Genomic DNA, 27,762 nt, shown 5'->3' with positions numbered 1-27,762 from the left:
AATTAGAAACATTTGGTTTATTTACACAAAATAAACTAGAACATACAAAACTGCCCAGAGGTATGTATGGGGCTAAAGTACAGACCATGCAGTTTCACGTATAAAACTCTAAAACAGAGTAACCATTCCCGATTAACTGATATAAAAATACCTTTTACTGTCTATGGTCAGGTGGCAATCAAAACAAAGGCCTTTTTCACATACTCAAAAATAGTGCGGCATTCGTTCCAACGTATTTTTCAATAGCTCAAATTTTACAATCGGTCCTAAAATAGTAGAAACCAAATTCACAGTTGAGTGTGTCTGAACAGTCTTTGGTGAGGAAACCCGTTGCTACACAGTAGTTTCGTGTTTCCATAAGCCAGTCTTTATGTTGGCTGAGCCGTCCGCGTTGAGCAGAGGCATGCTCTGTCCATTGTCCTTGAGCGTGCCGTTCTGGGTGGCCAGGTTGAGACCGTACGACTTGGACGAGTTCTCCAACCCCGCGTCCGTGATGGGCTGCTTGGTGCCGCTACTGTCCTTGCTGATGCCGGACGCCGCCGTCCCGACGGTGGTTTCTACGCTTCCCGTTACCGCTTCGTCCACTTCCTCAGCCCCTCCCGCACCGTCGCCGCCGCCTCCTCCGGCCACCCCGTTGGCCACGATCCCGCCCCCCTTGGCGGTGTGGCGAGGGCGGCGGGGCAGGGAAGTGCTGGCGTCGCTGCTGTCCTGCTGGAGCAGGCTCTGGTGGCGTTCCCTGTAGGCCATGTAGGCCGCGCGCCGGCTGCTGCGGGCCGCCATGTCGTGGTGGTGGTGGTGCCGCCTGTGGGGGGCGCTCTGCACGCTGCCGTCCACGCTGGTGGGCACGTCGTAGGCGTACTCTCGCAGGACCGTCAGGCGGCTGGCCCGGTGCGAGCGCACCCGGTTTTTGTGGTGGCGGCCGGCGTGGCCGTTGGTGGCGGGGATGGGGTTGTTGTTGTTGTTTACGGGGCGGAACTGCACCTCCACGGGTGCCACGTGCATCTTGATTTCGTTGTCCAGTGAATGTTCGGTGAGGCTGTTGTCCAACAGGGCGGTGCCATTGGCCGGTGCCGGCAGGGGGACGGACTTGCACTGGGCGGCCTCGGCGTGCAGATTGGTCAGTTTGCTGCCCTGGGCGGAGTTCCGCACGCTCGGGGCGCTTTTATTGGTGCAGGAGGACTCTGCGCTGCTGTGGGCACACCTGGACGCTTCGCCGTTGCCCCTGCTCACAGACCCCGCCCCCGACGACGTGCCCGCGCCGGGCAACGGAAGCAGCGCGTCCTCCTGGGCCGAGTACGGCCGACGCCCGGGGCAACACGCCTGGGCCCAGTGGCGTTTCATGTCCTGCCTGTTCAGACAGTGGTGCGCCACCATGAACCCGGCCAGCGCCAGGGCCGACACCCCGAACAGGCAGGCGAAGACCAGGTCCACGGGGCTCTCCTGGGACACCGCCATGGCGCCAAACACCCACATGGCGGCATAGAGCCCCAGGGCGCCCGCCGCGCCCAGCAGCTGGGCCGCGAACGTGTGCTCGTTCTCCAGGGCGGACAGCGCCACGGCGTGGGGGGCCGACACGGTGGAGCAAGAGGCCTCGTGGGGGTGCAGCTGGAGGTGGAGAGGGTGGAGGTGGGAGCTACCGCCGCCGCCACCGGCACGGGAGCCGTCCCCTCCTCCTAGCTCGACGCCGGCGCAGGTGGCCAGACCCTGCTGCTCCTCGGCAGGCTCCTTGAACTCGTAGCGGCGCTCGGGGTGGCGGCGCAGCTGCAGCACGATGCTGAGGAAGTACATGCAGTCCACGAAGACGATGAAGCCCACGGGGCCGTAGAAGGCTCCGATGCTGGGCTCCCAGCCCATCCAGCAGCTGCAGCAACACAGAGCACGCATCAGCACCCTCAATACACACACATGCTAACACACGCTAACACGTGCTAACACATGCTAACACATGCCAACATGCTCTAACACATGCTAATGCATGCTAACACGCGCTAACACATGCTAACAACCGCTCAATGTATTCAACATGTACACTGGAGTGAATCGTATATATGCTACATCTACCCTCCCTTGAGGATAGATGTGGACACGTCTCAAGACACCAAAATATAGTTGGTAACTTTTGTGTTCAACTTTTCAGCTCGCTACTCTCAGAGTATGTGTTCCGTAACGTTTGGCGAAGTGGGCTTTGATTTGTCTCGGTAGCTGGAGATTAATTAAACTCCAAAGACTTTGCGCAGATACAGGTCCAGATTTCTAAATGACTCAGAGGCTGTTACACAAGCCAAACAGCTGCCACCATGGAGACAGACAGAGACGAGTGTGGAAGAGACAGAGAGAGAGATGGAGAGAGAGGAAGTGAAGAGAGAGGGAGAGAGAGCAAGTGAAAGACAAAAAGAGAGAGAGAGATGGAGAGAAGGGGCGAGGGAGAGAGAGAGAAACAGGAAGAGAGAGGCAAGAGAGGCATAAAAATACCAGAGACAGAGAGAAAGTGGGAGATAGACAGGGAGGGGACAGAAAGAGACAGAGAGGAAGACAGAGAGTGAAGCAGACTGTGTTCGAGTAGTACTATAAATAGGGTTCCATAATCAAAACTCTGAATTTCACAGGGGCTTTACCTACCCCCGCAAATGATCCATAATTCAACACAAGCTAGTATCACTAAATGTATTTCTCCTGAGGTACTGGATGCATTTTTGTATTTCACTTTAGATAAAAGCATCTTCTCAATGTACACTTATAAATGTAGGAACTTAAATAGGGAGTTTAAGACGGTGTTAAAAAAGAACAAGACTACAAGATCCACAGTTCAGACACCAGGACCAAAAGCCTGGACTACTTACTATGGCGCGTTGGTCCGGCTGCCGTAGTTCTTAATGTTGGCCGCAGCTGTGATGCCACAGACAATGATAGGTATCCCTCCGCCAATCAAGTAGAACCTGTTAGAAGAGGTATCCAAAGAATCAGCCACCTCTACACTGACCCCTGGTGGTGGAAGTTCAGTATAGCATGTTCATCCACACTGAAGTCACTGCTATGCACTTCGAAGGCCAAAAAGTGAGTGACATAAAACACAATGCAATTTAGCGCTGAGTTAAGCTTCATCTCAATGGAACGAACAGGCACACTGTTTCCCATTTCGTCTGATGCACTGATGCAGCCGTCTCATCGGGCAGGCCGTCGACACCGCTGCATTGTGGGAGACTGGGTTTTCCCGCGCTCCGTTTACCTCAGCATGGGGCGGGGCGGGGGCGGGGGCTCGTCCAGCTCCTCGTAGCGCTTGGCCTTGCGGGTCACCTGCTTGTAGATGTTGCGGGCGGTGACGCCCACCCACAGGGCGGTGGCCAGGGTGGAGTAGTGAAGCACGATGCCAACCTGGAGGACGAGAGACAGAGACAGAGACAGAGAGAGAGAGAGGTTATGTTATTGTACATGGTGTTCCTCTCTGTCCAGTCACCATGCTGGATGACTGTGTGCGGCTGACTGGTAGCCCCATGTTCCTAACGGAAACATTCTCTCATCCGAGTCCATCCTCTCTTAGGCGGTTGTTATAAAAAAGGCCGTCTGTTCCTCTGAGGGCGTGTGTTCCATTCTGGTTCCTCTGTGTGGGGAACGGTGGATGCATGAAACGAGCAGCAGCAGCAGCTGGAGCGGCCTGCCTGTGGGAGCCAGGGCTGCTGGGGCTCCACCGCGGCCTGGCTGCCTGTGAGAGCCGGGGAGCGCTGCCAGGCAGGCTGGAGGGGGGCGGGGGTGTGGGGGAGCGTTAGAACGCCCTGGCCCGATGGTGGGATGGAGTTAGATGGAGGGGGGGTGGGGTGAAGAGGGTCCAGGGGGAGGTGAGGAGGGTCTGGAGGAGGGAGGGTAGGGTTACTCACCGCCTGGCACACGCTGGGGTAGCGAGTCTGGTTGATGCCGCCGGCGAACACGCCGCAGGTCAGCAAGAGGTGCAGGCAGAGGTTGACCAGCATGTGCCAGCATTTGCGGCTCACACGCACCGACCTGGGGGGGGGAGCAGAATATACACGGGGGTGATCACCATGGCAACCACCGCTGCTTTCAGCCAAGCCCGCCGTCTGTCTCGAGTATACTTGGCGGACGCCTCGGGCCGAAGGACTGTGCTGGGTGATGGCGGGAGGCGCTACCTGTGGTGGTAGATGTAGCTGACCATGATGGCCAGCAGGCACAGGAGCAGGACGGAGGAGGAGGCGTAGATGACGGGGTGGAGGGGCTGGATGCTGGGGCTGAAATACTCCACGCCACTCAGGTCCTGTCGACACACACACACACACACATACCACAGACGCAGCGCCGGGTCACACACAGGCTGTGCATGAGACCGAAAGAAGCTGAACATAAAGGCTAAATCACGAATCAGATAGACGGACGGAACCACGCCACCTATGCCAGACTGGTGCTTCCATGCTTGAAGGGGGAAACCCGGGTGGGGGAAAGGGTGTGTGTGTCTGTCCCTGTGTGTCAGGGGGGGTAGCACTCACCATGAGAAGGCCGTAGTTGCCCAGAGCGTCACACGACATGCTGGTGTAGTTGTCGCGGTGAGCCAGGATGCGGCAGCCCTGTGTCTGCCAGCCGCCCTGCCCTCCCAGCAGGCTGGCGTTCCAGCAGGCCGCCACGGCGTCCGAGCCCCGCGCCAGCCGCCGCAGGGTGACGTTGACCAGGCTCTGGAGGCCACGCAGCGGTACACCCTCTGACCAGGGGAAGGAGGGAGGGAGGGAGGGACCGATAGAGACAGACAGACAGAGAGTGATAGTGAGAGAGAGAGAGATTAGAACGAACTGACCTATCACAAACTCCCGTTCTCGCAGAAAGGAAATCGTGACTGTGTTGTGGTGGTTTTTGGAACAGGATCCTGGGCAGTAATGCGGGACATAACACCCCGTTGTCATGGGTGGGGGGGGGGGGACTGACTGACCTATCTGGGCCAAGAGCACAGGGGTGACCACGCCCCTCCTCTTCCCCCCGTCACCCAGCAGGGTGGAGTTGCCCGTGGAGGGGAAGAAGCGCGCGTTCCGGAAGGCCAGCAGGTGGAGCTTGTAGACGGAGTCGTCGGGCTGGCCCGGGACCGACAGCTGGGAGAACAGGGAGGGGGGCAGATGGAGCGACGCCTCCACCACAGTGTTCTGGAGAGGGGATCGACAAGAGAGGCAGGAGAGGGGAGGTGAAGAGGAGGGGTGAGGAGAGAGGAGACACAGAGGAAAGACCAAGATAGAGACAGAGATACATAGAGACAGAGAGACAGAAAGAGAGAGAGAAAGAGAGACAGAAAGAGAGACAGAAAGTGAGACACAGAAAGAGAGAGACAGAGAGAGAGACAGAGAGAGAGAAAGAGAGAGTACCTTGAGCACCAGGCTGGACAGGGTGCTGGTGACGTTGCACTTGAAGCTGAGCTGGCGGTCGGAGCCGGGGTCCAGGTCGATGCGGGGGCCCAGGTCTCGCAGGGCCGTGCGCTCCGGGTTGGGCCTCTGGAACACCGTGCAGGTCATGCCGTTGAAGCTGCTCGCCTTGATAGCGTGGGCCTCCAGCGCTATGTTGTGAGAGTTCTGGGACAAGCCGCATTAACAAGAAAAAGCGCCGTAGGTTAAGTAGTTAGTTGAATGTGGCAATGTGTTTGCCAGTGGGTGCAGAAAGATCTATATCCACTTAGTGGAAAAGTGACTTTTGCATCAGTCTCCTGGCTCTGGACACGTGTGTGCGTGTCTGTGTGTGTGTGGTGTGTATGTGTGTGTGTGTGTGTACTCACGAGGGAGAAGGCCTGGGCCCCGTTGGCCAGGCGGTGCACAGCGATCCTCTGGAGACACTGGACGATGCGGGAGCAGGCGCTGGCCTCTCTCTGGGCCATCCCCAGCACCTGCTCATCAGCCAGCATCAGGTTACTGGAGATGCTCACCATCACCTCTCCTAACTGGGGAGGGGGAACAGCGTCAGGGAACGGCAAGGTGTTCCTCATGACATTGCCCTAACATCGTCAGGTTACTGGAGACCTGTTGCTGCCATGCAGCTGTGTATCTGTCCCCCCTCTGCCCCCCACCTCCAGCCTCCTTGTCAACACTCCGACGTCCTGCGTCCGGGCAAGGTGCTGAGAGAGGGTGTCCCGCTGAGGCCAGGTGGGCCTCTGAACGCCTCCCCCCCATGGACACGCGGCGGAAGGGGGAGGAGGGGGAGGGGGAGGACAGGAACCTGATCTGTTCCCAGTCAGATCGAGAGATCTGTAACCCACTCACCCCGCCCGCCCCCACCGGGCTGATTTCATCCCTCATTCCAGATCAGATCTCCTGCACTCTCATTCCCGCTCCTCCAGGGAGCTATAGGACAAGGCTGCTTTGTCCGTCCAGAGAGAGAGAGAGGAGGGACGGAGGGGGGAATCTACTCATGTATGGTCATGCCTGTATGCATGTGGTGTAGTCTTGTCTAAACTCACACAGGGTTTTTGCGCGCACACTCCCCGCGGGCTTTCGGCGCGTTGAAAACGCAAAAGGGCCACGTTCAGACGTGCCCGTGTGGCCGTCGCCCCCCTCAGGGGTCCGGGCCGGCGCGGACGGCGTTCACTCACGTCTTTGAACTTCTCGGCGAACTTGCCGAACTTCTCGATCATCTCGGCCACGAAGATGACGTCCATCTTGTCGGAGAAGTTGGCGGCCTCCACGGTGTAGACGAGCAGCTGGCGGGCCGTCGTCACGGCATTGGTCAGGTTCAGAGGCATCTGGAAGAGGAGGGGGGGGGAGGAAGAGGAGGAGGGGAGGAGGAGGGAGGAGAGATGGAGACAGAGATAGAGAGGTAGAAGGTAGAAAGAGAGAGAGAGAGGCCAGGGATTAGGAGATGGAGGCGATATGGTTCTGTCGACGTACCGGGTGGGGGTTTGTATCTGGCAAAGCATCTGCTATCTAGGTGACTAATGATGACAGTCTCTGAAGTATAAAGGAATCTCCGAGTGCCAGGACTTCCAATAACACAGGAAGACAGAGGAAACAAAGGACGGAATGAAAAATGAAAAGGCGACCCAGTTGGCAGCAAGTGAAAAGAACAAAAGTGGAACGCGACAGTCGGGTGGAGAGAGAGGAAGTGGGGATCCTATAGAGAGACAGAGAGAGAGAGAGAGAGACAGAGACAGAGACAGAGACAGAGACAGAGACAGAGACAGAGACAGAGAGAGAGAGAGAGAGAGAGAGAGATGGGTGGGTTCTCAGAGGCGAATCGAGATGGAGACAGGGCGGGATGGCGGGTAATGACACCATAACCGACACAAAGGCAGGGGTGTTAAATTCTGAACTGGGGTGGGCCTAGCTTGGAAGCCCTCCGGAAGGCAACCTGACTCTCCAGATCTGGAGCGGCGCTCTCCCTCCGCTACCTGGTTGATGATGTAGAGAACCCGCGTGACGTCCTTCTGGTACTGGCAGCGAGAGTAGTCCTCCTCCGCCCACACGCCGCCGCGGTCGCAGCGACGCCACGCGCGCCTCTCGTCGCCGGCGCTGCCAGAGTAGATGCCCGCGCCGGACGCCAGCCTGTTGCAGGGCAGGAGGGCTGTGATGCCGGCCAGGGTGCGAGGCCACCTGGGTACGGACAGGGTTAAGATACATTCTCATTGCAGCTCCAATGGAACAATAACAAAATATCAAGCGAGACGGTTCATATTCGACCACTAGAGGGAGCCAGAGAGCTAGTGTTCCACAAACTGGCACCCGCCCCTCCAGGACGTTCCCGGTGCTGACCTGAACTCCCCCTTGTTGTTGGACACCCGGTCTGGTGGGCAGTACTTGGCGGAACTCTCCAGAACCACGATGTGAACGGTCCGCGTGGTGTTCCCCCGGCTGGTCCGCACGCGACACTCCCAGTTCCCGGTAGAACCGGGCTGGATGTTGGAGATGGTGAGAGCGCTGCGAAAAACAGGAGTGAGGGGGGAAAAAAGGTGCAAAATAAAACAGTAGAAGACAAACGCCACCGTCTGAGACCCAGTCGACTGTCTAGGGTTAGGGTTAGGGGGGGGAAGGAGCTAAAGTGAGCTAGTCTACCTGGCGATGAGCGAGCAGTTCTGGACCATGCTCTTCTCGATGACGATGCCCTGGGCGGCGTCGGGCTCCACCATGCGCCCGTCCTGGTACCACAGCACCTGCATGTCCTCCGCCACGAAGGAGGCCTGGCACTGGAACGGCAGGCTGTCGCCCTGGAACACGACCTGCCGCTGAGACGGCGTCAGCTGGAAGGAGGGCAGCTCCAGAGGGGCGTCTGTGGACGCGGGAGTAGGGAGTTGGGCATTGTGGGATTTGTAGTTTTTGCGTCTCACAGTATGAGGGGCTGACCCTTGTAGGGATTCAAATGATTCTCGATGTTTCTGCGTGTGTATCACCTCCTTTGGGTGAGTCCATTCAGGGAGAGGTGAGTCAGAGGACTAACGCACTCAAATAAAGAACTGTGTTCACAAATCGATGTCTCTCATTGGCTGGCTGTGGTCGGTTGTGTTTTTGCTGCTTTGGGCACGCTGGCAGCACGGCAGGAGAGAGGGCCTGTGCGGGGCTGTGCGCTCACTCAGGTCATGTGACCGCTCCTTCGACGGACCGGAGATTTCATAACCCGCCATATAGTGCCAAACTGATAAGACTGGAGCTAGTTCAAACACAGTGAGCCGTACCCAGCTGTGATCACCTGCCAAACCTGTACTGGGATGCACTGTGCGCTAGATCTCTGCGTCAAACAATGTGCCCTGCTCTACTACAGCGTGTCAATGTGTGGCTGTGTGTGCGTGCGAGTCTGTGTGTGGGTGTGCGCGTGTGCACGATCTGGTCTGGTGAGGCTTGCACAAAGCAACAAGTTGAAAGGTGGTATGTGCAAAAACAACAGAACAGATGTCTGTCTGTGTGTGTGTGTGTGTGTGCGTCCATACCGCAGGTGAGGAGCTCAGGCGAGATGGCGGTGATGAGCTGACCCTGCAGGGAGCGCGGGTAGGAGCACCTGGTGTCCTTCACCTGCACGCTGGTGTCCTTCATCCAGCGCAGCAGCCACAGCAGGTTACAGTCACACAGCAGGTAGGGGGTCTGGAACTCCCTGAGCACGGGCCCCCAACACACGGAGGGAGGCAGGGAGGGAGGGAGGGACAGGATGTCAGAAAGAGAGAGGTAAGGAACTGATAGAAACCCCATGATAACCAGTATCCACTTCCGCTCTGCTGATAACCATCTCAACAGGTATCCAACAGAACCTTTGATCCAGTTAGCTCTCAGAGTTGATATCAAGGTATGAAATATGGACTTGAGCATTGCAGAACTCCCTCCCTAGATACACAGTCCCCAATATCACAGAGGGGCAGATGTCTTAGCCCTTATTACTGAGTGTTTATATACCCATCTGTACTCACAGTGTCTTGAGAGAGACCAGGCTGTTAAAGGTACCCTGGGCCAGCGAGGAGAATATATTTCCTGAAAGGTTTCTGGAGGGAAAATAGAACAACATTTCAAATTAGCTTTATTCATTTCCCCCCCTTGATGAATACAGGTCCCGACTTATCAAGCCAGAGAAGAACACAGGCTCCTATTGTCAACTCTACAGAGACATCGAGCTATTTATCAATCCTCACCTCCTTGTCAGGAGAAGGGACACACACTAATGGGTCCAGCTGTTGCATCCTAACCCCTGAGGGGGATCATGGGTAATATGCTAATCTCCCTGCACCTGCCGCTGTCTTCCGCTGTTCTGAGAAGGGCAACTGTTCACATGCGTGCGTGTGTGTGTGTGTATGTTCTTATCAAGGACACAAAGGTTTTCTTCAACCGACGATCCCCTTTCACTTTGAAACTCCGCCATGTGCACCACTTCTGAAGTATCAATGGGATGGATAACTAAGACAGCTAACTTTAACAACAAAAGGAATAGCGAGCGACAAATAAGAGTTCAATAATTGTGCATTGTCCCTCCAACTTAGTATCAAGAGAGAGCCATGCGACTTACAGACGGACGAGGCTTGTGAGCCCCTTGAAGATGTCCATGTTGAGGCAGCCAATGAGGTTTTTGGACAGGTCTCTGTGGGAAACATTGAAGAGGTGCTCGGGTTCATTTTTTGACTGCTGTTGACACTCTGATAGCATGTCACACCCATACCCTTGCAAGTAAACCCCCACGCAGACATCCTATCCACGATCAGGAAATGAACAGCATATCAAAGCGTTTTCCAGACCTGTAATGTGCTGACTAAGCTCGCCAAAAACGGAGGAGACGTCCATGAGATTGAGATAGACAAGTTTGGGCAAGCTGCGGAAAATGTCTGTTTTACAATATTTCAGTCAGAGGCGGAGGGTTGGTGGGGATGATATCTATGTTTCCCCCCTCAGGGTTCTGGAGTAACATCTGAGGGGTGATTCGTTTCCTCAGATTCATGTCAAACACGTCCAACGCTCGTGTTTCTCTCCACACCAGTACCCGACACCGTGTCTCTGGAAACCCTGGAGCTCTGGGAGCAGGGCTGGCCGGGCCCTGGGCAGAGAGACCAGGCCTGGGCAGAGAGACCAGGCCTGGGCAGATAGACCAGGCCTGGATAGAGAGACCAGGCCTGGGCAGAGAGACCAGGCCTGGGCAGAGAGACCAGGCCTGGGTAGGGAGACCAGGCATGGGCAGAGAGACCAGGCCTGGATGGAGAGACCAGGCCTGGATAGAGAGACCAGGCCTGGGTAGAGAGACCAGGCCTGGGTAGAGAGACCAGGCCTGGGTAGAGAGACCAGGCCTGGATAGAGAGACCAAGCCTGGGTAGAGAGACCAGGCCTGGATAGAGAGACCAGGCCTGGGCAGAGAGACCAGGCCTGGGCAGAGAGACCAGGCCTGGGTAGGGAGACCAGGCATGGGCAGAGAGACCAGGCCTGGATAGAGAGACCAGGCCTGGATAGAGAGACCAGGCCTGGGTAGAGAGACCAGGCCTGGATAGAGAGACCAAGCCTGGGTAGAGAGACCAGGCCTGGATAGAGAGACCAGGCCTGGATAGAGAGACCAGGCCTGGGTAGAGAGACCAGGCCTGGGTAGAGAGACCAGGCCTGGATAGAGAGACCAGGCCTGGATAGAGAGACCAGGCCTGGGTAGAGGACGTGAGGCTGGGTGGAGGACGTGAGGCTGGGTGGAGGACGTGAGGCTGGGTGGAGGACGTGAGGCTGGGTGGAGGACGTGAGGCTGGCTGAGTGTGTGTGTGGTAGGCTACTTAGTAATGGGGTTAGAGGTGAGAGGCCTCCCTCCCTCACCGTCTTTCCTCTCCCCCCTCCCCCACCCCCACCAGACACCATGTGACAGCTCCCATGACAGGGCCCACACCGCTCTGCCTTCAAAGACCTCCAACAAAGCACGGCTGCATGGTCACTCACAAGCCTGCAGAGCTAAACAGCTTGACTTTTCAGCACCGAGGTCCCAATCTCTACCTGTGTTACACGGGTCAATCCTACACCGGACTGCATTTCTCCATGTCCCACTCACAGCCTCCTGGTTAAAGAAGGACACTTCACTAGTGCCCACTGAATGGCTGCTCTGAAATGAATCCAAGTCTGATTCGCTGCCTTTGCTGCTGAAAGGAGGACAAATTCAGCACCAACTGTCAGGTTTTAGTCAGGAGACACTGATGCAGTGTCAGAGAGACAGAGAGACAGACAGAGCGACAGACACAAGAGACAGACGGAGAGGCATGGAGAGAGGAGAGACGAGAAAGAGAAGCAGAGCCAGACAGAGTCGTCGTCCCCCTCTCCTCACCACCAGTGGCGTCGACAGCAACAGCTGAGGGCAGAGCCGGCTAGGCTGGAGCCACATGCCAACAGTCAGCACATGCCTGATGTTTACACCCAGTTAGGACGGCTCCAGACTTTCCACCCCCTGTCTGTCAGTCACCTCTCTTTCAAACACATAAATTAAGCTGAGCACCTGTTTTTCTCTATGAATGAATGAATGAATGAATGAATGAAGATGGGTTTGCTTTACAACTTTATGAGGATGAAAAGATTGACAAATTGGAAGCAACGCTGTGGTTCTGATGCCAGTGCGATGACGACAAGTCAGAAGATATGAACAGTGAATATGGGCAGGAGAGACAGACCAATTTCAATGCAAAGTCCATATCTGATGACGGCAAGAGACTACTATGAAAGTAGTATTAGAGTAGGACATGAGTACTGCCAGAGCACCAGGAGGCGCCTTGGAGGAGCATGGGGAGGAGGAGTCCTGTGGTAACAGCAGCAGCAGCAGCAGCAGTGCTGGCTTGTGTGAGCTGCAGAGTCCAGGCCAGGAAGATGACAGGCTCTCTGCCTCACTCACTCTCCCAGCAGCCACACACTAAGTTGATGTTGGCAGAGATCAAGCGGGATTGGATGATTCCCTCGTTCTTACACACACACACACACACACACACACACACACACACACACACACACACACAGAAAGATAACACACAGAACACACACAGACACACACACACACACAGAAAGATAACACACAGAACACACACAGACGCACATCCGTTCCCCTCCCCCTTCCCCTTGCGTGTGTGAAAGTGGATAGGGCCCGGTGCATTCTGGAGTGGTCCCTGGCCCGCAGCCCGGGCCCTCATCACTGCAGAGTTCACACCCGGCTTTACAGGCCTCCCTTATGGAGCCCTATACCTCCCTGCTCTCAACACAGGCCTGGCTACACACACACACGACTGCAGGGCCCGTCTCTCCGTGTGAACGCGTGAAGTAAGTGAACCTTTGGAAACCATCACTGCACAGAAGTGGACGATACTTCGACGGAGCTCAAGACCTACATGGATCACAGGCTAAGGGAACACGCACAGACCTGAGTCTGACTAACACTTTGAATAGCACAGCATATCTGGTATGGTGTCATATCACTGGGTGGAGCAGTAGCAGTAGTGGAATGTGTTTATTTCATGTAGCACATGCTTTTATCCAAAGTGATATACGAGGGGGGGGGGGGGGGGGGGGGGGGGGGGGGGGGGGGGGGGGGGTTGGGGTCAAACTCACAGCCTCTTGAGCGACAGAAGTCCCAGGAAGGCCCCCGGTTCGATCCGGCTGATGATGTTGTTCCGCATGTCCCTGTGAAAGCAGACAGGAAACACTGTTCAGACTCACACAGAACACATGGCACAGTGACAGAATGGAATGCAGGAAATCTCAAGCTTAATGGCATTATTAAATAAACGCACATCCAGTAATCATCTACGAAGCCATGGCGGGCCCGTGAATATTACATCGTGTTCGAAGCATTTTCCGCATTCGCCATGCCGACTAATGAAGAAACACTTGTCAGCGGAAGGATTAGTTTCATTCGGGGAGTGTTATGTTGTTGTGACGAGGCTGAGCGAGCACTTAGGCTGCCTCCTGAGACCTCAGTGAGGTGGATATTTAAAACCATCCTTCTCCTGACCCCGCCAACCCCTGATGCTGCGCTCGGTCGTCACACACACTAAAGCTGTCCACGTGAAGGCACCTCCCCTGGGACTCTCAATCACACATCCCCGGGCCGGGCACCAGGCCCCCCATCAATCATGACTACGTGACCCCCCACCATGACAGCAGGGGCCACAGACACACACACACACACACCACACACACCTTTCCTTGTTCAAAGGCTGTGGTGGTGGGATACCTGGGGCGCTCACCTGCGCTGACACAGCAGAAGTTCCTCGCTAACCCCCTGAGCAGAGAGGCTCAGCGCTCAGCACCTGAGGCCACACAAAGGCCTCCGGGGTAACTGGGACCGTGACGTTTGATGTGGACGAAATGATAAGTAAAAGGGGGAGGGGGGGGGGGAGTACAGAGGGATCAGAGAGGAGAGTGGGGAAAAACAATCCCTCGCCACGCCTTTTGATGTGGGCACGAGGAGTTGGCGAGTGTTGAGTGAAAAATGGAGGAGGAGAAAGAAAGTTCTGAAATGAGAGGGTTGGAGAGGCTGGAGGTCCCCTCCCCCGACCACCACAGAGAAGGCTGGAGGGGGCACGAAGCGAAGTCACCTCTAAGAAGCCTAACAGACAGTTTGACCAGGAGTGTCTTGAAATTCAGCTCCTCGTGACAACAACTGTCAGGATGTGGGTGATGTTGATGGCAGACGTCTTCTGGGAACACATCACAGGTCCTAGCAGATTACAAGATTCCTACAGGTCCACACTGGAATCGTTCCTTCGCAGCTTTAAGGAGGGCAGGCTGGCGCCTACTAAAGAGAGATTCTACTCATATTTCTCGTCCTTGAACCAGCCGTATGGTTCAGTGCCAGGCCGGGCCTGGCTGGTGCCAGCCCAATGATGAGTGTCATAACAACAGTGGGGTCTGCAGCATACAAGCTTAGCCGAAGCAAATCTTACCGACTCCCCCTATTGAAGTCTTGAAAAAAGTATTTTCCGGACACTGGTTGAAGCCTGAACAGTCCGGAAATTGTTTGAGTTTCAAGCTGTGGTTGAGAAAGTGTCCTTCCTCAGCCAACTGTTTGCTTTATGAGGGTACTTCTGTAAGATACGGAAGGACAAAACTAAACAAAACGCTCTTTGTTTGGCGTTTCATGCCTACTTCCTGCTGTCTATCTGGGGCTCCGCTGGAAAGGAGAGAACTCTGTATGCGGTTGACATAGGGGCCCTCATACATGACTGAACAACCCTGTGTAAAGGGGAGCATTCGAGGCTGCAATACATTCCTTTAAACGACCATATATTCCTATTTAGGCTTCATAAGAGGCAATTATTTAAATGATGCATTTTCAGAGTTGGCATCTGTTGCTGAATATACTGGGAGAGGTAACATTGAAACTAAACCATACTCAACTCTCCCTCAGGGTTCCAAATCTGTCAACCGCAAATGACCTGGCACCTTCCAACCTGCTTCAGCAGCAACACGCCAGACCTGCTAGTCACGCTACAATGGAAACGACTGGATAATGAAGTTTGCATTCATGTACCTTGGGGAGTGCTTTAGAGTGTTCTGGAACTGTCCTGGGGCCCGTGCAAATAGGACGTTTGAACGGTTGGGTCAAAGCGTACCCTCGTCGCAGGAAAGAAGTGCGCTACCTCGGCTCGGGGCGATCTTCAAAGTTACGGAAGACTCTGGCGAACGCACCGGTCTTGTAAGTGTGGAAGTGGAGCGGGTGATGAATCTCCTTCATTTCCACCTGGCACAGACCACGATGACTACGACTAGTACTTCTCGCAACATGCTCATCGTTCCAGGCCTGGCACAAGGATGTCGTTTTTCCACCCCGGGTGAAATAAGCCTCCTTGAAATCATTCAAGAAACTCAAACTCCACTTTGAGCCAGACCAAAAAATGAACTACACCGACTGTGGTGCTGGAGATCTAAGCGTTTTTGACAGTAAACATGGGATTCAGTTCTGGGACTCAAACAAGAGTGGACAGCCGTGCCACAGAGTCCATGGTTGTGCTCCATCAAAGCTGCTCCAAATCTCACACAGAACAAGCTCATTACCCTCTCCATCTGTAATAACAATCACGGCCGCCACAGTCTTAGACCTCAGGTTGAGGGGAGGACTAGCATGTGACGGGGGGGGCCTCTCCAGCAGCTTTCACACGACAAGGAGGCGGAGGGCGTTAATGGAGATTCGGGGGGCCTCATTCTCATGCCTAGATGCCTTTGGCCCCCCGACAGACCGCAGTGGCCTCCACAGTGACACTGCGATTTCACGGCGGGAGTTGAACTGAGCTAATCAGTTTCTGCCGGCTTGCCAATCACAAGTAGCCGCTCGTCCCACGGCACACTGTCGCCCGCACACTTTTTCAAGAGGAGGAGGGGTCACAGAGAAAGAGAGAGAAACAGAGAGAGAGAGAGAGAGAGAAAGTAGAGCGAGAGAGGGGGCAGAAAAGAGAGAGACAGGCAGGGAGGAAGTGGAGGGAGAGAACGCAGGAGGGGAGGGATGTGGAGGAAAGAAAGAAAAAAAAGAAAAGAAATGACACTCCAGTCCAGCGTGCAGCCAGGGCAGTGTTGTGTGTGTATGCGTGTGTGTGTGTGTGTGAATCACAGTCGACACCTCTGGCCTTGGCTGAGCTTCATAACAATGACAAAGCAGCGCGCCCCCGCGGAGGGCAGGGAGGTCATCACAATGGGAGCTTCTCGCCGAGGTAAACATGCCACTGGCTATGCACTTCCAGAGAGAGGCGACTCCTTCAGAGCCAATCAGACTGGCCGCTTGCAGACGGAGGGGAGAAGTGGCTCCTCCGTGTGGGAGGATCAAAGCTGTTTACTCGCCCATCCACAGAAGGAGCCTTCGGTTCATCTTAAAGACCTGGAATCTGACATTCTAACATCTGACTCCATTTCAGAGAAGAGCCAGAGAGTGAAACCTTTAAACGGTCTCTGGGATGTGGACGTGTTGTGTGTTGCAGGGGTCAGCATGAGGACAGTCCGTGTGATTAGACGGTGCACATTTCGGAGTGTCAGCCTAAAAACGTTCACATCCCTGCGATGGTTTGCAACTTTATCTGCACAAGGACACCTTGCCATAGTGGTATTTTAGTATTTTTATATTGTATAATATAGCTATTTTATTTTATTCTAAATGTTTTATATACTTTAGCCCCTTAATATTAGTTAAACTTTGTACCTTTAGTATAGTTTGACTTGTACACCACTTATTTAAGATTTAAGGTTCTTATATGTTGATTGTATAAACCTTCCTGCCAAAGCAAATTCCTTGTCTGTGCGAACTATCATGGTGAATAAAACACCTTTTCTGATTCTGATGGTCTGAGTTCAGTGAGCATGCATAACAAATGTATTAAACATTTCTAAACCTTATTCAGAAGTGAACTGGTAAATTACTATACTTGCAATGACATTTCATAACAAAATAATTGATTTGGTTCAATGTGTCACGTTGGGATTGGGTCTTTTCATTAGCGATAAATAAAAAGGAATTTGCATCATTATTTATTCATGAGGTGGAAGGGGGGATGGGCGGAGGGTTATGCAAAACAGAGGGAAATTGTGAGGATGGTGCTCACACTGAAACTAACACACTCAGAAAGTGAGTCAGAGTGGACTGTCCTGACACAACACGAAACCTCCACTAGGATGGAACATTAGCAGCATTGGTTTGGTCCGCTCACCTTCCACAACTCCACTCCAGTTTCCCCAACTTAAACCAGATGCCCAACTGGGTGCCCCCACAGCCCATATATTCCCCCCCATGCACCCCTGGATCTTCTCACCAAGACTTGGAAAAATGACATGGAAAATATGCCCTTGTGGAATTCCTCCGCTATGCAGTCATGTGTTATTGTAGCCTTGGATAAAAGCTGAGCTCGTACTGGTCTGGTTATTTTATCTGCATGAAGCCATTCCGGAGCGATAAATCAGCCGTGATGCATGCACTCGGGGCTCAACAGTGTTGTGTTGGGTTCTCCAGGGGGGGGAACGGGGACCGCGGTGTCCCTCTGGCCCCTCACAGCCACCGCGGAAGCAGCCTGATCGCTCTGTGGAGCCATCAGGAGAGTTCAATATTGACAGAGTAGAGAGCACACCAGCTCGTGTCTTGGCTGTATTTTGCGAGCGTGAGAGAGCGATAGAGAGACAGACAAAAAACAGAGAGAGAGAAAGAAAGAGAGACAGAAACGGAGAGAGAGATAGAGGGGGGTGAGGCGTTTCTGCTCACCCTGTCAACACCTTTATTCTTCACCCCCTATTTTACAGAGGCCCATTTCTATTTCTCATGTCAAGCTGAGTGGTTTTTGACTGGATCAACAACAACAAAACGAGTTGACAGACTTGGTTGTGACTCCACAGTACAGCATGGCCTGTAGGCCTGATGCAGAGACAGTAATGGGGTCAGTCCACCACTCACAGATACTACGGAGTGTAAACTGCTCTGTACGGAAGTCCTCAGGATGGGGGGGGGAGCATCTCCCTGTCTGGCAACAGTCAGCCCCAGGGGCCAGCAGCTCTATAATGAGCCCTTCTCCAGTACCTTTCCCCCCCAACTGGTATTCTTATCCCAGGGTAAGTGCTGGATGCCTCCAGTCCTCCATGACCTAGATGTTCCACTGGCGTCAAGCCAACAGACATTCTTACCAGGCCCTGATCCCGGATGCACAGGCCATCGCTGTATACTTTGCAGAGCTATCAAAGGTAGACTGTATTATTTCAGCACAAGCTGACCGAACGTGAACTCATACCGAGATCAGGAGGGCTCAGTCGCAGCTTTGGCTCCACGTAAACAAGAGTTACGTTAATGGAGATGAGTAGTTCTGCATGTGAACGTAGACAGAGCAGGAGGGAACATGACTGGGACAGAAAGGGAGATAACATCAATGATATACTGCGGATGACGTGCATTTCTCAGCTTCTCATGCTCGGTCTGTGAAACGTCAATCTGGGGAACGCTACTCACAGTCTCTCCAACGTAGACAGTCCGAGGAAGGATCCATTTCTTAATTCTTGAATTTTGTTGTTGCTTAAAATCCTGCAAAGACAATAAGGCATAAAAGTTAATAGCCATTTGAAGGAGGTCTCCTGCAAAAAAAACTACAGAACTTTCCAGAGATTGCTTCACGGGTCACATATACCACCAGTATGAAATGTTAAAGAGCAGTTGTAAACAGTCGAGAAACAATCCAGGCTTATTGCCTGCCTGAAGTTAGTTAGTCATCTAGCCATGCCAGATAAACTGTAGAGCAGTTTGAAATGATTTCCAGGTAGACCAACTCTGTATTTTGTATTGTTAGGATAATAATCTCACTGCTCCATCCATGGAATGTTCTACACAGACAGGAAGAACGAGAGAGATAAAAAAGTTCTTTTTCCAGCTATCAGCTATTCTTTTGTGGTACTAAATTGGTAGCATGTGCCTCAACAGGGTACAGCTCATTCAGGTAGCCAAGAGGCAATAGGTTGCATACTTTCCATTAACCTTCTTCTGCTTTGATGGTTCGTGGTATGATAATCTGGCCCAAAGTGGTGATTCACTTTTATATTGTTCTTCCAGAGCCACATGAAGCCATTTGATGTAACATTCTATACCCTTGATGACAGACCAAGGTAGTTTGAGTGTCTGGTCTTGAACAATGATGGTTTGTTGACAACTATTAACACATCCTTTCACAAGAGACACAAGTACAAGTCTGGGATGCTAAGAATGGATAACGACGAAAGAGTGAGTAAAAGCTTTCAAGAAAATTATTTCAGTCCTCCACATGGGGCAATATGTTTTAAGCCTTGATTGAATAACACCCACCCCCGATCCAACAAAGAAAAGCTTTGTTGAGAGGTTACACTGGCACCAGAAACCACCTTGATAAAATTAGACAAAGTCAAGTAACATACAAGACAAGTTAACCCTGATAAAACAGTAACCACATGTATCGTGAAGAAAGGCTACATCGAAAGGCTTTCCTCATCTTCTGCCTAGAAACTTGTAATTATTAATACCCAAATGATGCCCCCAAACACTCCCAAAAACAACCACTCCCAAAACCTCATTGCCTTTTCACAGGTTTAATGCAGTGAGCAGGAGTCACCTCACTGCGCTTCGGCTCAACTTCTAGAATCTCCCACAAGCTTGAGGCCTCTCCCAAAAGCCAGGGTAATTAGATAGTGATGTAAACCCCCGAGAGAACACCGAACTGGCTTGTGGTCGCCATATTTCCTGGCTTGCGGGGTGGGGATGTGGTGGGGTCATACACTCAGGCGGCACCCACAACCCCCCGGCCATACTGGACTCATTATGGGGTGTTGAGGCCCTTGCTTCATTACAGGGTCGGCCCACGGAGACTCATGCGATATGTTCTCGTCTCCGCTCCTGAACCCTGGGAGAGAGCACAAACGCTTCCTGTGTTTCCCGGGCTGACTGGAGTAAGGGCTTCTGCGTGTTCAAACTCCAGATGTCCAGGAGATGCTGGGGCAGGAGACTGCAGAGTCCATTACGGCTCTCCACACGCCTGACGATCTGGGCAGAGACGCTGGGTCCTCGCGCTCGGTCAAGCAGATGTCATTATCATGAAGGGGTGACGGTCTGGGCTAGGTTTAGAGATGATGGCTTCATCATATTGCACTGCTGAAGTCAGGGTGTTCCGCTCTTCTAATGACCCAATCCTGCCTCGTTCGTAAGCTTCTGTATCACATGGACACCCCTTTTGTATTTTTATTAAGATGATTTATTTTCATACATATCACGTCTTGCATGTGTTTGTATCTAGCACCCCGGATTCCCTCATACATTTACTGCAAAGTTCAGTTTCTCAGGACACAAGAGATTATCTGCAAATATCTGTGCTGTTTTCATAGTAATCAATGTGATTGTGGATGTAAAATAAAAACAAAACAGTTTGCACGAAACATACAGGCTCATGGGCACGACTCCAATCCGGCTGCGTAAACAAGCGCTCAACAACCCTGTGACTCTCCGACTGTCAAAATACATTCTTGTGAGAGGCTCCTCCTGAGAGTCATGAGCTCTTTTCTTCTGGCTCCCCCTGTCTCTCGATCCCTTTCTCTCCCTCCGTCCCTCCCTTTCTTCCCTTCCCTACTCCCTCCCTCTCTCCCCCTCTCCCATGACTTCAGAATGACCTCAGCAGCTCCGTGTAGCAGAACAAGGACACGTGGACACACTCTCCCATCCCCGGTGGTGACCACCCCTGTCTAACAGCGGGATGTGATGCAGGGTCAAGCAGCCCAGTGTGACTGGACTGCTCATCGCTAACAGCTAGGCTAACATACCTAACAGAGTCTCGCCAGTGGGGCCGTAAATCCCAAAGACCTGGTGGACTGTCAGAGGGCGTCTAGGGGATTGTCATCATCTCCACCCTCCGCCCTCAGGATGTCTAGCTTGTTTCCCAGTGTCTCCACAGGCTCTTACACAGACCAGCAGCAGGGAGAGTTCCTCCAGGATGAGAGCCTGGGGAGGGGGTTAGGCCTTATCTAGATGCTGGGATAAGATCCCACTTGAGTCGAAGCCAGAAACAAACTGCAGAGGGATCCACACAAATCTCACATAACAAGCTCTAATGTCAGTGACATAAATCACAAGTGCTGCAAACTGCCGAGGCCTCAGCCAAGCCACCTTAGTTACCAAAACTTCCTCTACCCATGAAGCATTCTTATCATTCATGAAAATGTACTCAAGGTCTGAATTCACTTCAATTCCTCTTTTGTGCAAGCTGAAAATCAAACTTATTTTCTTGATAGACCCGGCAGATGGCAAAACCAACACATGTATAGTTTATTTGGAATATCTGTCTAGAAGGGAAGGCACTCCCATCTTCAGTAAAAGCAAGTTGTTGAAAGCTCAGCCTCAGGTTGGAAACACTCTGTAGGGACTTAAAAGGCTAGCTGCTACAAAACCCCCTCAAAGGCAGAGTTGGAACAAAAAAAAAGAGAAACCAACTGGTGCTCTTTCTTTTTCTCTTTCTCCCTCTCTCTCCCCATCGCCCTCTCTATCCCGCTCTCTCTATCCCAGACTCTCTATACCCCTCTCTATCCCCAACTCTCTATCCCTGACTGACTATCCCTCTCTCTATCCCTCTCTCTCTCTCAACACTTCCTTTATGCTCAGGAGGCTTAAACAAAGCCCGGCCAGGAGTAGAGCTGTCGCCCTTTCCAAACAGAGGGGGAAGTTCTTTACCACCGTGGAGCCCGTAAACCCTCAGTAAAGTGACTCCTACTGTGAGGGGAGAGCATGGCACGGCAAGGCCGGGCCCTTGTGCTAAAACCGAAGGAGGGGTCAACGGCTGTGGTGCTCAACTATAGCTGGGGCACGCTTTTAGCTGGCTTCCACTCGCCTGTCGAAGGGAAAACTAAACTTCTGCACCTCTACCAAATCAAATGGTCATGTTAATATTGTGTCATAAGTGCAGGTGCTTCCCCACTATTTTGTGACATGGTGCTACGCCACAGAACCTAGAAGCAGAACCAGAAGGAAGCTTTAAAAGATGAGTTTAACTCCCGTAACTCCGGGTGAAACAGGATTGATGGGCAGTACATAACGTCAAAAATGTACATTTTTACATACATTGTTGAATAGGTGTTCAATATGACTGGGAATGTGAGCTAAAAGGGTAAGCAAGGCATTTCTTTCATTTGAGCTCGACTTTAACATTTCACGTGGGTGAGTCCTTAACCGTGTTATGACTTGGCAATGTTAGCCTCTGCTTCTAACAAGAGCTGGATTCTCCCTTCCTGTGGGAGGAGCATGGCTTGTCTGGCAAAGAATCCCCTCTTCAGCCCGCAACTGAAAAGGACACTTGTCATACAAGCGCTGACTGCGCCGTGCCACTCTCACAAACTTAAGACGCATGACAATATCCCCTTTCAATCCCAGGGTGCCAAGGTATTAGCAGAAAGTATAGAATCCTGTCACCTTATAGCTCCGGTAGGGCCAGGTAATATGATATGTCCTACTAACAACACAACAAAAGCTGCTTAGCGGGTCAATGGACCTGAGCCAGCCTCCATATCAGCCTTGATCATACAGACACACACCAGAACAACTGTAAGACCAGCTTTTCTGTTATTCCGTTTCGATTTGGCACATTCTGACAGGAGAAGGGCTGTGCTTCGACAGTTCTGAGTGTCTGAGGCAGAGTTGAAAACCCGGGTGTCTCTGCCTCGCCTCTGGGGTTTGGTTTTCCTCTGCAAACATCACACAACGGCGAAGGAAAACACGGCAGTGCTGCTTTGGCTGAGAGGCTTGTCTGCAAAGCGAAAAAACAAACCTTTTCAACCGCCGGACATGCATGAGAGCATCCTCCTGGGCACTAGTTACACAAACACTTCAAAGGCTCGTGGCCTAACAGCTTCGACTTTTCATGCTGGAGCCGATAAACAAATCAGATGAGTGCTGAGAGGTGGGGTCCTAGCCTCTGGTTCTGCACCGCTTTCCCCACAGATCCATCTCAATCTCCGGGTAATTTGGATATCAAATATAAGGGGTGAAAAGTGCGAGTTTGAATACGAATGCGGCAATGAATCACTTTTCCCCACAAAGCATGTCGAGTCAAACCACCCGCTCCTCTACTTTGTTTCAATCATGGGGGATGCGGTCTGTCCATCCTCCCAGCGCCGGCAGCCAGAGCAGGCCCTCAGGAAGACGGACACGTACCTGCCCTGGCCCCGTGATCTCTCGGACCATTTACCGGACACTTTGGCGTTGTCAAATCAGAAATGCTCTTCCTGCTGTGGGAGGAAGTGCCTGGCTGTTGGCCACATCTATCTCAGAATTCCCCTCGGGTTGCTTTGGCGACACGGCACAGTCCAGGTGCTTCTGGGAAGGGATCCCATGAACACTCAACAAGTCGAGGGAAGAAATGTGATCTCTGCGCCTGTACACCCGAAGACGCAGCTTGATATACGGCCGGCCGTTTGGGTTAGTCTGAAATAAGAGGAACGGAGCATGCACTCGGGCACCATAAATTCAGCCCGAGGTGAGGGAGAGGGGCATGGGTTGCAGGTCCATCGCAAAAAAAAGACACTGGAGAAGAGGAGAGAGTTGTAAACACGTTTGTGTCATTTCCTCTCAGATTACTAAGAAATGCGGAATCAGTTGCGTCCTTCATTCCTTACCTCCAGACAGGCCTACAACTGACCTCTCCAAGGAGGACCCACACTATTGCAGGCATACCAGTTGCTAACTTCATCCTTGAAGATGAATGACTTAAGATGGTGAACAGAAACACACACTCAAGCAGTGTTGATGCAAACTAGCCTCTTTTAGTGTTTCTCAGTGGACGAGTTTGGCTTGACTCTCCTCCGGAAACATAAATCCCAGCAGCGGCGGGAAGTGTTTGGGTCAAAGGGGGAAAAGGTATGATAAATGGGTCTCTAATCACACTTCATTTTCGACAAGGTCTTTAATTTGCACATGCAGAAGGCGTGTCAATGGGCCATTTTGAAGAGGCATACAACCCAGGGGAACTCAGCTAAACCAACACCGAAACATGATCACGGAAGGGGGGGGGGAGAAAGAAGAAAAAAAAAGAAATGTGAGGTTGAGTCTGAGCAGCGTCTGCATGTGGCGTGACCACTCACAAAGTGTCATTATTTGTGAGAATGGAGGGGTGACGCAGCCTCACAACCCTGTGAAGGACACGCAAAATCAACAAGGAGCGACAGCTCGTTTACCCGTGCTGAGGTGCTAGTTGTTTTGGCCTGACCCCGGATAGCAAACAAGGACAATAACGTGGACGAAGACCTGGGCTGACCTCAGTCAGACCTCAACGGGATCGTAAACAATAGCACATCTCTTAAAACAAACCACATGCTTCTAGAATATTGTTTGAATGAGTTCACATCCTCTTTATACAAAATGAACATTGGCCTGCTTTCCAGAACTTTCTCTTGTCTCGCGGTGAGCTAGTAAGTATGTGTGAGAGAGAACTTGATCCCCTAAGAGAGAAAGAGACAGGGATGGATAGAAAGACACAGAGAGAGAGCGAGAGGTTAGCAATGTTCACCTGCTTGTCCTGTCAACACAAGTATCAAAGAATGTAAGAAAGAGAAAAAGAGTGAAAGAAAGAAGGAAGTGGGCTCCACAGTGTCCAGGAAGTGATTGATTCTCAGGGTCTGGTGAGGTAAGGTTGGGCAGCGCTACTGGGTCTAGTCAGCACAGGCCTGCCATGTCCAGGCCTATGTCAGTCTCTTTGCAGGACACAGGTCATAAACAGGCCCCTGGACCCCTGCACCTACAAGGAGGGTCGCAAACTTTACAGGCCATAAATCAAAACACCTCCTCCATTGCAGTCATAGAAACAGTTGAGTTAACTTGTATTCATTTTTATTTTACAGACTGCAAAGACAAATAACTTTTTGGCCAGAGATCTTGTTACAAATGCTGAGAAAAACATACAAACCCACGGTGGGAGATTAAGTGAAGAACCCAGAGGAATGCTTGAGAACTTCTCACAAAGTGCAGCCTAATTACCCGTCTCACTACTGCGGCAGCCATCTTTACAACCCTCAAGTATGGTGTTTGGCTGAGGGCAAATACACAAGAAAAATGTTTCCCAATCCAATCTATCACTGTCAAACTCAACTAGAATGATGAGAACCCAACTTCAGTGTTCAGCCCCATACAGAAACATCAAATAGCATGACAGGAGAAAGAAATAGCCCAATCACCCAGTGATAACACCATGGAAACTAGAGATGAAGAAAGACTTTCATGAAGTTTTACAAAGGAAGAAAACTGACAAACAAAAATGCATTAACAATGTGTGGCTGTCGGAATGCCGGGCCATGCTATCTCAGTCCAAGAGTTCTGGTAGGCCTATAATAATTTATATATAATCTTCAACCATAACATGTGAACACACTAATCCTTCCAGTCCATTCAAAAGTAGTTTTTTGTTTGTTTGTTTTTTTTGGGGGGGGGGGGGCATCTCTGTTCCTTCTCCTGTGTTTTCTTCACTTCCCCTCTCTCCTTCTTGGTGGGGGGCAGCAAGAGGCCACACAGACTGACAACTTCAGAAATTAGCCTTTTAGACATGCTTGGCTGGTGCCTTCTAAGAGAGCACATTACAACGTTGGTGTTCAACTTAGCCCTTCGTGAAGACCACGTGCCACTTACCAGCACAGCACAGGTCACAGGTCTCACTAGAGGGAAATACTTCACCTTTGTGTTGAATTAGTCACAAAGTGCAACGTCCACCTCAAAAAAGACGAGATACTACAGTCAGTTGCTTCTAACTGTCGAAATTGTTTACACTAACACTGTTTACGTGTGTTTCTCTGCTGGAAAGACAGTGTCTGTGAAACTGCAGTGTTATGTTCAATTAAATCATATATATATATATATATATGTATGTATATATGTATATATGTATATATGTATATATGTATATATATATATATATATATATATATAGTTAACATTTCTAGGGTATTTATGAGTGACATGCTCCCCATATGCGTGGACAAGACTGCACTATTGAAAGACATGACATCTGTTGCATTTGTCTTAAACACCAATATAGAATCCAACTGCCAGATGAGAACTAGAGTGACGGGCTACACTGTGACCTCTGTGTCCCTGGCCAGTCCTAAAGGCTTCGTCATATCTGAGTAGCAGTCTACGTTGGACTTCAGCAAGCAGAGTGAAAACAGGCCTACAGATAAAAGTTGTGCAGTTAATTGAGGCTAACCCCATGACTATGATGATGCTCTCCAAATGGCACAAGTAAGCATTCACAAGTTAACATTGCAAACTGCAATGAACAGAAATAAATCAAAAGCAGGTTAATCTACAATGGGCAGCATATTTTTGGCGTTGCAATCTATACTGCGAGATAAACCAAGAGGGATTTGTGGAGCCAGCAATGATTTATACTCACAGTGTAACTGTTCTGTTGGGGAAGGAGTCTGGAGGTAACACCTGCTGGAGTTCCATATTGCTGCAAACCACTTTCCTGTCCGCAGTTGCCACAGACGGTACGAGCTTCCCTGCGCTTTTCGATCGTTCATCATATGATTTACAATCAGATGATACCGTCGAACTATCACCACCGAGCAGCAAAACCATAAACACTGGAAACAAATCCACTGCGCGTCCCTTCATTTTAGGTATTTCAAGAAAATCACTGCAGCATTGGCGAAGATAATAATGTGAATAGTAAGTAGGACTGGAGACTGAGATTGGGGTGGGTGTATTAAATCGGCCTGGCGGTTACAATAGCGTACCTAAACCCTCAAAATACTCCACAGAAAATTAGGACAGTTTATTATTTTGCACATATTTTTTGGCTAAACGTTGCTTTGCCCCTCCATTGGGGTTCTGTAGTTCCTCGATGTCAATCAATCCAGTTGAGGGTTTGGACATCCTTTGTTTGCCAAACGACGCGATTTATAATTCCGTTTCTTTGTATGGTCTTCATTTCCCCCAGAAAAGAGATGCACTACGCTAAAACGATGATTAATGTATCACATTGATCATAGTTACATCACACAACTTCAAATCCGAGTGTGAAAAGGTTTTCTTTGTTGCCAATAGCGCGGATCCAAGTGAGTTCTGCCTATTCCAAAGGAGACAGCTGCAGTCATCCCAAGATAACGCGCACTAACTTTAGGAAATGTGATCACGCCAAGCTTTTAAAACTTTCTCTCCTCGTGAGAAGACTGTCACAGTAGAGACAGTATGGATCAAGAAAAATAAAAGCTCCAGTTAGCATGTGTTACTGTAAAGAAAGCAACTTTCCCCAGAAGAGAGTACACTGGTTACAGATGTAGATGCAAAATAGAATCACGGTAAACAAAAACTGAAAAAGTATCCAAATAAAACACGTCGTTCCTGGCACGAAAATCCACGTATTATTTAGTCAAGTTGGCCCTTTCCCGCTCCGACAATGTCCAGAGCTTTTCTTTCAGTTCATAATACCCTCACAGAGTATGGAAATACTCTTTCTTTCCATTGAGAACTGCACTCAAAGTCCTGCCCCGGGCTCCATGTTGCATTTGCACCCCCTGACGTCACCACAGGTTTTCTCTAGGACAGCCCTCTTTCATTCTCTTTCATTATCGCCCTCTGTCCAGGTTTATTGCGGTAAAAGAGTGTGAAAACAGAGGCATATGAGCTTGCTTTAGAAAATACTGTGTCCTGAATCACTAAACTAAGTGTACAAATGAACAATAGTGCAGTTTTGTTTGTAGGCTATATTAATTGGGCAAACATTCAAGAACTCTTCACTCATGATTCTGCATGTTAAAACAGTTCAGTCAGTTATAGTGTATATATTGAATGACCGATATTATGCTACATTAAGTGTTAAAGCTATAATCAAAGACAGAATAAATACTATTAATCACATGCTCACTT

At 51.2% G+C, this 27,762-nt stretch overlaps 1 protein-coding gene across 2 annotated transcripts; it reads right to left on the bottom strand.

The window, feature by feature from the left end:
- Window positions 1–27,415, bottom strand: adgra3 (adhesion G protein-coupled receptor A3). 2 transcript variants are annotated; one of them, XM_047048940.1, is made up of 19 exons: window positions 26,285–27,415; window positions 18,355–18,426; window positions 12,990–13,061; window positions 9,952–10,023; window positions 9,362–9,433; window positions 8,891–9,051; window positions 8,022–8,235; window positions 7,722–7,886; window positions 7,361–7,562; window positions 6,566–6,715; window positions 5,756–5,917; window positions 5,352–5,555; window positions 4,928–5,135; window positions 4,494–4,702; window positions 4,140–4,264; window positions 3,873–3,996; window positions 3,227–3,372; window positions 2,841–2,936; window positions 1–1,861 (listed from the first exon to the last, which is right to left on the bottom strand). In XM_047048940.1, exons 1-19 carry the CDS (start codon window positions 26,506–26,508, stop codon window positions 334–336), a joined length of 4,206 nt encoding a protein of 1,401 aa, XP_046904896.1. In that variant the 5' UTR covers window positions 26,509–27,415; the 3' UTR covers window positions 1–333. The 2 variants fall into 2 exon arrangements, with proteins under 2 accessions (XP_046904896.1, XP_046904897.1); XM_047048941.1 differs by lacking the exon at window positions 9,952–10,023.
- Between the last annotated feature and the right edge of the window lie 347 nt (window positions 27,416–27,762).

This window comes from Hypomesus transpacificus, chromosome 25 (genome assembly GCF_021917145.1).
Source record: "Hypomesus transpacificus isolate Combined female chromosome 25, fHypTra1, whole genome shotgun sequence".
NCBI lineage: Eukaryota > Metazoa > Chordata > Actinopteri > Osmeriformes > Osmeridae > Hypomesus > Hypomesus transpacificus.
The sequence above is the reverse complement of the archived record's forward strand: the minus strand, read 5'-3'. Positions and strand labels throughout refer to the sequence as shown.

Excerpts from the sequence above, each read along its gene's own strand:
- adgra3 (XM_047048940.1), bottom strand. The coding sequence starts at position 26,508 with ATGAAGGGACGCGCAGTGGATTTGTTTCCAGTGTTTATGGTTTTGCTG. Across the intron at positions 3,997-4,139 it reads AGCTACATCTACCACCACAG|GTCGGTGCGTGTGAGCCGCA; the intron begins GTAGCGCCTCCC and ends TCCCCCCCCCAG. Across the intron at positions 3,373-3,872 it reads ACCCCAGCGTGTGCCAGGCG|GTTGGCATCGTGCTTCACTA; the intron begins GTGAGTAACCCT and ends CTCGTCCTCCAG.